The sequence below is a fragment of the Phaenicophaeus curvirostris genome, chromosome 8 (assembly GCF_032191515.1).
Source record: "Phaenicophaeus curvirostris isolate KB17595 chromosome 8, BPBGC_Pcur_1.0, whole genome shotgun sequence".
Classification (NCBI taxonomy): Eukaryota; Metazoa; Chordata; class Aves; order Cuculiformes; family Cuculidae; genus Phaenicophaeus; species Phaenicophaeus curvirostris.
The window spans coordinates 1,938,058-1,950,971 of NC_091399.1; the positions used below are offsets into that span (position 1 = coordinate 1,938,058).

Below are 12,914 nucleotides of genomic sequence, written 5' to 3' on the forward strand. Positions count from 1 at the left end.
GTGCCAGAGAACTCATGAGTTCAAAGGAACCACTGCTTTAACCAAGGGTACACTGAACCAGGATGAGTCTGCTTGAATGTTTCTCCGCGTGTGGAGGAAGAAAGCAGCATCTGACACTACCCAAGTCCTCAACGAAAGCGCTACAGAGCTGCTAAGCACTCAGTTCTCAACTCCTGATTACCTTTCTTTATATATGTACCTATTTTTGTGACTGGCTTTCTGCATTACCTTACAGGGCTTTTGAAGGGAGTTTGCTTGTGAGCCAAATGCCGTTAAGCTGGCTGTCTCTCTCCAGGACACTGATGACAACCCTCCAGCACAGCCAGGGCTGCCCAGCCAGGGGCTCCAGCAGCCAGAAGGGTGACAGGGCAAAAGGGCCCCTGTGCACTGGCGGCAGCCCCAGGGCTGGGCAGTGAAGAGCAGGGCATGAAAGCCCCTCTGCCACAGTGCAGGGGAGATGAGCATGATATAAAAAGGATAAGAAATATTTACAGTCTTGTGTGGCAGTATTTTTGTAGTTGTTTTGTTCATACTTGGAAGCTTATTTTTTAAAATCCTTCAATTAATAGAATGGACACATACGTAGGGTTAGATTTCCTCTCAGATGTTATCCATATCCCTCACTGTCTTTGAACAAATCATATGTAAAAAAAGCTGAGTTTTCTTCCCATTACCTTCAATAAACAGGTTTAAACCACCGTGCAAATCCATAACTCACCTCTTTGGTTCAAGTAGTTTTAGGATAAATCCAGCAGGTTTAACTTTAAGCCTCCAAATACCTGTGCTGACAATCTGAGGTGACATTGTGGTTATTCAGTTCTTTACATTCACCGAGGCTTGCAGTTGCTATGGTTTCAAAGATTTCCCTGAAACCAAAACACTTCTACAGGTGTCCATACAAGTAATTATATTTGGTAAATAATTTCTCTGATCTCTAGATGTCCTGACAAGAGATTGCCCCAAATATGACTGACCAAACAGGGTTTTTCCTTCCTAACTCCAGATACCATATCTGGGGCAAAGATGAAGACTTCATATTGAAATAAACACCTAACAAATGCATCAGGCATGAATTTTCCATTTCCCTGTGATTTCTTGCTGTCTGCTGTTCAGTTAGAAGCCACGAGCCTGAGCCTCACACCAGCTGCAGGGCACCTGAGATCCAGGCCATTTCCTATGGTGCACAGGCAGTTCCAGCTATAGCAGCTGGAGTTAGGATGAGCAGGGGTAGGAAACAGACACAGGGAAGCTCTGCAGCCTTCACATGATAACTCCAGCATTTCCCATTCCTGTCTGCAAAATTCTGCTTGGACAAACCACAGCTCCAGCCACAGACCTGCGCAGCACAGGCTCAGCCCTCCACAGAGCAATTGTTTCCATCAAGTAATGACAAAAAGTGTGTATTTCACTGACAATAAGAGGAAACATTAAAAATTCTCTAAGCGTTCCTGACTCTTGAAGCAGATGCAAGTCTGGCACTTTAGCTGAGACCCAGTTCAGGTCCAGAGTGACTTGGCATGCATCATCAGTTGCACCCTATGAGGTCGCAAAGATGTGATGGAAACCAACATTGTAGGAGTGGAGCAAGACTGAAATCCTGTCTCCAGCAATGCCAAGAGACCAATCTCCATTAGTGCAAGCAGGGAGAAGTTTTCATCCTAGATGCTGCAGTAAGATACAGGATGGATGACGTGTCTTTTTGTCGTAAAGAAATTTAGATATTTAAAAAATGAAGTACCTTTGCCTCTTGAAAGAAACACTTCCATTAATAAGTGTGGTCATTCAGCTGAATAGGACTCCACATTGTATCATTATTTTTTTCCCCAGCTTAATGGATTTTTTATGTCTTCCAGTGATCCATTCTATTTGGACTCTTCAGATCATTTCCTTCCATTCTATATATCAGCATAAATTAGGAATTACCACTATTAATTTACACTTACGCAAGCCTTAAAAGAGAAAAGAGTCAGTCCATGTATTTTTATTGAACAGTCACCACTGTGTTTACATTCAAACATCATCCTTTTCACCTCATCACTGCGATTCAGTGTGCTTATTGAATAAAGCTGCTATACTTGATCTAGAAATAATTACAGGAATTGTTGCAATCTAGTAGTGATTAGAAAATGACATTCTCATTTATGAGGCTATTGCATTTGCCTTCTCAGAGTTAATGCATACTTTCTAACAATATATATGAGATGTAGTTACAAGTGTTTTATCTATAGACATTTAACTGCTTAAGCAGGTGATCCTAACTCCTCAAGAGTTTACCTATGAACAGAAAACTGTAAAGTTTTCACCATCTTTAGGAAACTGCATAACAATTACCTTTATTTTTTTCCCTCAGTCACAATATTCTCCTGTACGAGGATGGTCATGCAGTTGTTGCTGATTTTGGAGGTAAGGGGTCGTCAAGAAATATTCATAAACAAACTTCAAATTCACTAACACTAAACATGTGTTTACTAGAAAATGACATGTATCTCAAAGCGTAGCGTATAACACCTTCAGTACATTCATGCAAGGTCTTCTCATTCTTAGATGGGCTGCTTTTCTGACATTAAATAAGACTGGCAGGCTTCTGTGGGACTGTATTTTAAAGCAGGGCTCAGTGACTGTGGTGACTCCAGATACAGTTACATTAACCAGTACAAATAACCACACGGTCACAAATTCTGGGCTGGATCCTCAGCTTTTGTAAACAGCTACTAAAGTCAATGGAGCTTTGTAGATTTATTCCAGTGCTGAATTTAGCAGGCAAGTTTCAGAATCTTCATTGTCTGTACACACTCTTGTTGAAAAAGAGCTATCACAGCTCATCTGCACTTTCCAAACACCAGGGATAGTTAAAAAAAGAAAACCAACAAACTTTTTATCAAGATTTATGTATAATGAGGTGGGTATCAGTGTTGGCTTAACAGTAATCTTTTTGTTGTTCTGTGTGTTTCAGAATCTAGATTTTTGCAATCCCTGGATGAAGACAATATGACAAAACAACCTGGGGTTTGTTTCTTGTTTTGTTCTACATAATTAGTATAAAACATACAGCAAAGTTAGGAGTATAGCATTTCATCTCTTGTAATGTTTCTCTGTGACGTTTTCTTTTCCTTTAAGCCTTTTCAATAGAAGAGATGAGTGAATATATAATAGATGCAAGAGAAAATAATATTTTTTAAGTTGTCTTTGGAGCTCTATTGTGCCCCATCCTCATACACAGTTTGCTGGCATGTGGTTCCTATTTCTGGTAGGGAATAGATTGTTAGACAGTGATTCTCTTTCAGAGTTATTTTCTCCATTACAAGCCCATCACTCACAGAGAGTCAACTTTGCAAGACAGTACCGTTGTCTTCATAAGTTTTAATCCAGATGGATTCTGTGTTTTCACTCCATGGTCATGACAGTTTGCATCACCTTAATTGCTAGTTGTGGAATAGGGTGGGTGATGCCAAAACAGGGTTGGTCAATCTCCTTTCTAACAATCTCCTTTCTAACAAATTATAACGCACACTCACTGTGTGAGGAGTGACTACTGCTGCTGCAGACGTGGGTCCTGCAGGATTTGATGACATCTCAGTGGGAAAGACTGTCTTGTAAAGAATGTAGATTATGTTAATGAGGTAAAAGGAATCTGCAAAAACACCTTGAACTCATCACTCCAGTGAGAGGCTGGTTGTTTGTGAAGCAGCCTCAGAACTGGGCTTCCGCAGGAAGCGGCGAGGTCCAAGAGAAAAGGTACCAGCCCAGTGCAGTTGTTGTCAATTTTTTCCGCCTGCTAGCTGGAGTGTTAATTAATTGGTGTTAGAAGGCATGCTTGGTCCTGATGACATGGTATCCAGACCTTGAAGCTGGGTGTTCTGATTTTGTTCTAGTATTGCTCTCATGTTTAAAGTCTGGTCAGGTGGGCTTTACAGGGCTGAGACAGCTACCATACTAATGTTGTTATGTATAGTGTGCAATAATACACTGCCTAGATTTTGCAAGCTAAGGGAAAAAATTCCTGGCAACTTTACCAGTTATTTTGTGGTGCCACGGAGGCAAGGGAATAGGAAAAGAAGAAAAAACAAATAAACTAATGCAGGAAAATGTGCATAAGTGAGGAAGCAAACACTGTTAATGTATTCTTTATGTTTCCTGACATGCAGAACCTACGCTGGATGGCCCCTGAGGTGTTCACCCAGTGTACCAGGTACACTATAAAAGCCGATGTTTTCAGCTATGCTTTGTGCCTCTGGGAGCTATTAACAGGTGAAATTCCATTTGCTCACCTGAAACCAGGTAAGATACTCAATGAGTTAATACTTAAACTTCTCTGAATGTAGAGAAGTAGCTACATTGTATGTACATTTTCACATTTGTGTTCCTTTTTCACCGGTCCTTGTTTCACGGCCACTTAACTGAAGATCAAAACTTACATTCCTGGGAGCAGTTCCAGTACAGCATCACCTACATTACCTAAACTTTCTGTAAGATTACTGTTTCTAATATCAGCTGCAGTTAATTTTGAATTAGCCAGTTTACTCTGTTCATACTGTGGTCTAAGTAGACCTAGAAGACTCGAGAGTAGTTAAAGCTCACTTGGAGCATCACAAATTAAATAAAAGGGATAAAAAGTTATACAGGAGTACTGTTTCTCCCCCTGCTTCTCCCCTCATTTCTTTTAAATATATTACATCGACTGAATTACAGGGTCCCTTTTCCTGAATTCTCGGGCTTGTTGCAGCTTTAGAGACAAGCATTTTATGTCCCTTCTTTCTCTGCTGAGACACTGTGCCTAGGGAAGGGCTCTTTCCTTGTCCTCCACTGGAGTGATGAGTCCTTCCTTACCTCCAGAGCACCAACAGTTTATTCGAATCCTATCATAAAACATATTTCCAAAGATTGTGTCGGTGCCCACAAACATGGGGATGCAGTTTTCCCAAATGCTCACATTTGATCTAGGCTATTCTCCTTAATGTTTTTGGTCCTCTCAGTGGCCTAAGTAAGTGTAATTTTCCCTCTTCCATGGATAAGTAAGCTGAGACTTTGTACAAGGTAGTTTTACATACTTTTTATGTACACAGCTGATTTTTCAGATGTAAGAGTCATGATTCACAGCTAGTTCCTCGTCTTCTGTGGTACCTCCAACTACTGCTCATAAAAGATATATTTACACACACAACAAAACCCAGATACTGAATGTGCACATCTGAATTATATATAATTCTGCAAAAAGCAGCTTTGGGGGTGTTGTATGTCTTATAGTCTATGTATAAGCCCTGAATTTATGATATATGCTCACATTATGACTATTCAATTAAATACAAATCTCATCTTTTTCTCAAAGTTATGTATTTCAAGGCAAAGGATTTTCTTTATGAAAATTTTGTATGTTATCTGCAGAACACTAATTATGCATCACTGACATTTTTTTTCTGGTTTACAGTCACCTCTGTGCTGGCTTAGATGTCTAAGAAGCCATTCTGGTGAAGTTCATTGAAATAATTAGGTGTTGAAAAGAATATCTGAGTATAAAATTTGATTATAATGACAACTAGATATTGTCCATTGAAATAAAAGTAGTTACCTTATTAAAAGCAATTTTGTGTTTTCTACTGAATCTAGTACAGTACCCAATTATATAAGGATATGCTCTATACTAAGATATCCATTCATCAAATTTCTATTTGATGAACATTAATAAACATTTTTATAGGTATTGAATCAAAGTCACTACTTAATTTATCAAATAGAATATCTATTAAAACAGGTGGTGTCTCAATTAAATGACTTCAAATCCTTAAGTCAAACATGATGCTTGTTGAGGTCCGCATCATGCACTCATATGGAACCAAACCCTGCAGCGTATCTTCTAGTTAGCAAGAAAATCTACTGAATGTGCTCAATGATCACCTGTAAAATAGACAAGGTGAAAAAGACATAAAGAATGGTGGTTCTGAGAAGTCACTGGAGAATGTAAAATTTAATATTTATGAACCATAGACTTTACTTCTTTGCTGAAGGTTTTACAGTCAGAGAGTTTGCATATACTTCAAATATAGCAATTAGGCAACAGGTTGATACTTAATTTTATTAGCAGATCATTATACTATTAAGGCTCAGGCCACACAGCAAGTGTCATTCAGGTTTGTAGACAGTTTAGGAAACAGTTGGGATTAACAACCAAGCTGAGACTGTGTAAGTGTGGAGCACAAATACATGTGCACAGAAGGCACAGGAGCTGTATTTCATAAACACTGTGTCATCTCAGCACAGTTGTGCTTACAAAAGCAAAGCAAGAGTGTTTTTGCAGATAGGTGCATTGGATTATTTGTTTGATCTGCCTTTGTTGTCACTGTTTTCTTTTGGGGTCTGCATATATGTGATGCAAGTTCTTCAGCAGATGTGCCGATGTGTTCGTTGCTTGAGCTGTAGGTGAGATGTGTGGGTCTGTCATCAAGTTAGAAAGCCATGAATGGTTTCCAGACCAATCCCATCCTGTTTTCCTGAGAACTGTGGCTCAGTTCTCTGCTTGTGTGCTATGTATCCCATGCACGCTTGCACAAGGCTTCAGTGCAAAGGCATCCTTCTGTGCTCTAGGCAGAGTCTGCATGCAAAAGTGGACATTGGCAGTTACCTGGTGAGCAATCTTCCATTTAAAATATGTTTTGCAAGGCCCAGGGAGCAAGAGGGAACTCTCTGACATCTGAAGATCCTTTGAAGTTATTTTTCACAGATGATATTCAGTTCACACCCAGAAAAGTGTTGGCATGTGTGCTTTGGATAGAGTTTTGTGAGGAAAGACAGGGGTATAGATGTCTGGGGATTATAGACATGAAACTAGATTTAGAAAATGAACCAATGCATCCTGCATAGAAAAACAATGCAAAGATGACACTTGCATGAAGAAATGGCGTGTTATGATTATGAACACCCAGGTATCAAATACAGGAGATGTTGACTGGCATTCTGCAGTTTACTATTGTTGCCCTGATCCATAAACAAGAACAAATGGATAGAATATTTTTGTAGGTAGATTGCCATTGATTCCTCTCATGGCTTATAGTTGCTCTGACCCAGAGGAAAGGCAGAATATGACCAACCAGTCAAAACACAAAATACTTGGAATTTCAAGGATATCACACAATAGCGATGGAAAGCATCACCAAGTTCAGAGTTTTGGGGAGAACCCAAACCCTTTTTTGTTTTACTCATTTTTGAGACGAATGGATTGTCATTGTTCTATTCTGCCATTGTAAAGTACTTTTAAACAGATTTATATTTTTAGATTAAGAAAAAGCCCATTGACAGTGAAAGGAAAGCCCAAACCGTATTGACACAAACTTTATAAAGTATTATAGAAGTATACAGAGGCACGCTGTGTTTCTCCCTTTCTTTGTATAAGCCTGACCCAATTAAACTGGTGGAATAAATCCTATTAACCTTGGTAAGATGAGATTTTGCCAATAGGTCATACATCACTTGCATTACCTTTGGCAGAAAAACATAGAGTGCTTTTCATTGTTATCTTAATTTGATTTGCATTTGTCTTCTATTCTTGGTGTCAGCTAGGCAAAAGATGAATCTAGTAGTGTCTGATTCATGCTTCCAAAACCTTGTTGGAGTGGAATCAAAATTAGGCAAACTGTGTTTGCCCCTCCTATCCACAGGCAGTTACAATATCAGAGAATCTGATATTAACATTCTGAAACATCATTACGCAGACAAAAGCTGCAATGAGGACAGATGATGGCTGAAATTAATCTTTTCTTATGATGAATACTGTGATGAGAACAGGATATGGTTAAAAAAATTAGACAGTTCTTGTCACAATCTCGTGGTTGCAATCTTACAGTTCCCTGCATATTCCATATTCACATCATTTTTAAAGTGTCGGGCAAACCAAGGATTTTACTTAGCTATTGATAGGAGTTCAAAATACATTTGTTTTGACTTGAAAAACTTTTGCTCAAAAAGAATGAGAGATTAATCATGGGTTCACTAAACCTGTAAAGTCAATTAGGAAACCACGATGGCAATTTAGTCTTAGTCAGTAGTGTCTTGCACTTATCGAAAGGCACTTACTAGATTTTTTACTAAAGAAACATTTACATATAATTTTTGTAACAGAAACAGATGTGGGTTATTTTAAGACGTCTGAGTCTGTTACCACCTTCTCTACAACTCAAGTATACCTATCATCCTCTTAATTTTTTCTTAAAAGTGAGTGGAAAGTTAACTTATTCCCCACCCCATTCCCCCATCCACCACCCGCCAAGCCTCGTTTTTAGGGTTTAAACTGAGTTAGATTGTTTTCATCTATGCTCAGCCTTAACAGTAATGTGTTTCTGTTGGTTGTTCATTTGCAGCGGCGGCAGCAGCCGACATGGCGTATCACCACATCCGCCCACCCATCGGATACTCCATCCCCAAGCCCATCTCTACCCTGCTGATGAGGGGCTGGAATGCCTGTCCCGAGGTGAGTGTCCTGCTTCGCACAGCCAGAAAGGCAAGACAGCAGGAAAGTGGGTGTTTCTGCTTTGACTAGCCAATCTGACTTCATGAGGCTTCACTAAAAACCCCACCTACCGGTGCAGCAAACCCTAAGACAGGGAAATCATATGTCAAAAAATCCAGAAGAGTTGGTCAGCTTTGGAGGAAAGTAAATTAAGGTTTAGCCATGCAACCAAGCTTTATGTAGTTATGTAACTTCGATTGTGTCTTGAGTTATTATTGAATGAGTAGAAAAATGCTTGCTGCTTTCAGATATTTGTAGGTATTTTCTACAAATTCTTTTTTATTTCCATATAAAAATGGAATCTCTACCACTACAAAGTGAGCCAAATTACCCTGGAGTGTGTAAACTTCTGACTATTTATTTATATTTACTTGTCTCTGTGTTTATTGCTTTTAAATAAATATATTTTTCTCCTCTCAAACACAGAGTAGATAAGACCAATGAGGACACGTTGCCTGGTCCAAGAGACTAGTCCTGATAAGATGATCTTTTAGTGATTCCAAACCAACAGTTTGGAAGTTTAAGAAATAAAGAATTAGGAATTTTTTGAATCTGCCCAGAACTCCTTCTGTGTTTACATTTAGTTCCTGAACAGCAGCCCTAGTTAAGTGTTTGGAAAGCATGCAGTGATCGATTATCAGATTGCCACAAAGGCATCTAAAAGTAGTCTATCAGGGTGTGAGGGGAAGGGCAACTGTCCTGGAGAAAGCCAAACATGAGGCCTTGCCACCAGGAACTTAACAGGTGCCTGTGCTTTATTAGGGAAAGAGGACCAGAAAACTTAGTGAGCAATGTGGATTGGAGATAGAATTTAATAGAGACTGGAAGATTTTGTACTTTCCATCAAGCAAACAGTAGTAAGCCAAGCACTGAAACGTTTTAAGTACTGCAACTTGTACATTACAGAGAGCAGACTTGGTTTTGAGAACTGTAAATGTAAATTTTTACATTTAATTCATGAGATACGTTCCAGGTCATGAACACCACTGGCTGCTCTGATCAGCGAACGTTTCTTGAGTTGTCTTTCTCTCACTTATATTCAGTGCGGTTCTGTTTGGCTCCAAGATGACCAGATGTGGTTTCTGTCTGATTCTTCCCATTACCAAAACCACAATTCAGATAATTGAGTAAAATTGAGGTGAATTACTTTTAATTTTTTAGAATATTTTAATCACAAGCTATTTTCTGAGTTTGGGCTTCTTGAACTCTTCCAACACAATGATGCTAGTAACTTTCAGGAAAGCTGTGGTAACTTATCTGCAGTTTTGCAGAAAGGAAAAGAAGAGTCATAACTGTTTTTTCCTCACTTTCTTTTACCTCTAAAGGTGAAGCATTAGCATATTCCACAGATGGTAGGTACAATATAGCATTAGTAGTAGAGTTTTCATCTTCATTTTTTCTGCAAGGAATTAAAGGCATTTCACTTTCTGTCTAAAAACTACCATTTCTAATTCTAGCAAACAAGCCTCTTCCTGTTCCTCCAGTGGCACTTCACCTTCTTTGAGTATGTGGTAGTTTTGATAAGGTGGATAGTTTTGGAAGCCTTGCAAATCCTACATATCTTCTTTATGCACAGAACTGTTAATCTGAAGACTGGTATAACTGCCTAGTAATATATTTCCATTTTCTGCAGAACTGAGGATACTGGGTAGACCAGGTGTAAATTATCAATTTTTTATAGTTTTGGCACGTTTTGCACTTCCTAACATCCACAATTTATAGCATATTTTTTGTTTTGATATCTGTGATTATTTGTGTGTCCAAAAAGTCCTTCCTGAATCCTTGACATTTCTACTATAGTTAAGTTTTTGTTCTGGATTTTGCATTCTTGTCTTTGGCTGAAGCATTGTGCTGTATTTTCAAAACCTCACTCTTCACACAGTTCAATTCCAGAACGTTTTCTTCCATCTGATAAGGGTTGCTTTTCATCATACTGTACTCTCCTGTTATTCTGCTCCTGACTTTTCTTCTTACCTTTCTCCACCTTTATGGTTTGTGGTTTTTTCTTGTAGAATAATTCTGGAACTTAGTACACTTTCTGTGTTTGCAGGTAAGACTGTTTCCTGGTAACAGAGAAACATTTTTGCCTTCTTCTGGCAATCCACATGGATCACCAGTTTATGGTCTGTAAAATGGTACCATCTTTTGCACATCACACTCCTTTAATTCTGGCAGTGGCTTCCAATGAAATGCCTATTCTTATGGAGTTTTAAGCTGCCTTCTGTTTTTGATGAAGACTGCCATGCTTTGATTGTTAAATACTTTTAAAGCAACTCCTTTGTAAGGATTTCATACATTCTGCTAAATGTGTCATTCCCAATGTCTTCTAAATGACAAAATGGAATTTATCACAATGAGGATTATTATTATTATTATTATTATTATTATTATTATATAGATTAAATAGCTGTTTGGGATGTTTATCTAGGTGGTACAAAATAGCCTTTCTAGTTGCAGCATAACATCAACCATTTAGGTAATATCTGAACCCAGGAATGATAAGACATTATCACCTTAGACCACTACGACGATGACACTCTGATGTTATGGCCACATTTAATAACATCCAATAAAATTAACCGATTGCATTTGAAAGCCCTTCCTGCAGTACAGAGATATCAACATCATCAAGAGCCAGGACTGGGGATGAAGGGAGTATAGAAATGCAGCATTTTGAAGATACAAACTTTTAAGAAAGGTTTAAGATTGGTACAATTTTATTAAGGTGACTTTCAGGGGGATTTGCTCAAAGAAGACAATCCCTGTCTTGGGAGCAGAAGAGTAGACCTACAGAGAGACATTGGAAGAAGGATGTGGGATGGTAGAAACTCTTGCCTCTGAGATGGTGATACAAACCAAATTCTTTTATTAGGTAGAATTTATTTAAACCAACATAAACTATTGCTTTTTAAACTGTCTTCAAATGCAAAGGAACATCATTCAGTGCATTAGTTCAAAAACACTTTAAAAATCATAGACTCATAGAATCACCAGGTTGGAAAAGAGACACTGGATCATCGAGTCCAACCATTCCTATCAGTCACTGAACCATGCCCCTCAGCACCTCATCCACCTGTCCTTTAAACACCTCCAGGGAAGGTGACTCAACCACCTCCCTGGGCAGCCTGTTCAAGTGCCCAATGACCCTTTCCATGAAATTTTTTTTTCTAATGTCCAGCTTGAACCTCCCCTGGCAGAGCTTGAGGCCATTCCCTCTTGTCCTGTCCCCTGTCACTTGGGAGAAGTGACAAAAAAAAAAAAAAGCTTTTGCATCTCTGGCAGAAGTTTCCAAATCTACTCCATCACAGTTACAAAACCATGGTATGTTTCTTGCTTTCATTCTTAAAGTGGCAGAGGATCCCCTTTGTGACTCCTTCCACAGAGAGCATTTCAGAATGCTGCTCTGGTACTGTATTATTCTAAAAATAACCTCTCGCTGTTAAAGTTATTCAAATGCCACTCTATCAATAGCATTCTCATACTCAGGAGTGCTGTGAATGTATGAGTAATTTGAAGGAGTGTAAGGGTGCTCTTTAAAGGCAATTTTCTTGCCGATTAAAAATATCCATCAGCTTTCAGAAGACAGAGTAGGAAAATCTTGAAGTTTGTACTGTTCCTCTGCTTTCTTTTTATAAGCAGAGAAATGTACTAATATACTACTTTCCTGTCCCTGTCTTATATTAGTCCAATATAATCCACTATAGGTTTTCATTTTAGCCTGACTGCAAGGTTAGGAATCCATGGCTACCACCTACTTAGACTTGCTCATGAATACTTTGATATTTTTATAGCCACATATGCCAGTGTACAGGAGGTATAACATGTCCCTGAATTTTGCTAATGACCACTGATTCACTCAGGTATGTCCTCAATAAATGCACGATGATGGAAAATCAAACTCTATTTTTACTTCTGTGTTTTGAGTTTCATTCTGATTCTTACCTTACTGTTCTTTCTTTTCCTTCTAAAAAGAATCCACCATTATCAATCTTTGAAAGGTCATGCAGTGCTGTAGTCTGTAAATCTCCCCACTGCCTCTGATTGCTTGTGTTAGTAGCAGGTCTGTAGAAATCCTCTTTCAGGGCCTCTGCTTCATCATTCACAGGCACGTTTCTGAAAAGCTCTTGAGAGAACAACTCTATCAATATGCCATTGAAGCTTGAGATTGAGCCACTCCTTTTGTGATCAGTGTACTTCTGAACACGCCTTAGTGATGTCTGTAGGCATATGGACATTTTATTCGCAGTTAACATTGCACGAAGCCTATAATCTTGTAGAAAGTGCCATTTTTCTTTGTCAGATCCAACAATAGATATGGCTACAACTTCACTACCTGAGCTAAGCAGTGGTTAGCGGATTCCATAGTAAGATAATGTTCACACTGGGCTGCATCTGGAGTTTTTTGATGTGAGTTCAT

The 12,914-nt window shown here is 38.8% G+C and overlaps 1 protein-coding gene across 1 annotated transcript in view; it reads left to right on the forward strand.

Moving 5' to 3' along the window:
* Positions 1–12,914, forward strand: part of LOC138723182 (serine/threonine-protein kinase TNNI3K-like) — a 79,151-nt gene that overhangs the window by 48,498 nt on the left and 17,739 nt on the right. Inside the window, exons 18-21 of the mRNA XM_069862097.1 lie at positions 2,351–2,403; positions 2,954–3,006; positions 4,146–4,278; positions 8,349–8,458. Of these exons, the coding sequence (XP_069718198.1) occupies positions 2,351–2,403; positions 2,954–3,006; positions 4,146–4,278; positions 8,349–8,458 (349 nt within the window). The remainder of the gene's footprint in view (positions 1–2,350; positions 2,404–2,953; positions 3,007–4,145; positions 4,279–8,348; positions 8,459–12,914) is intronic.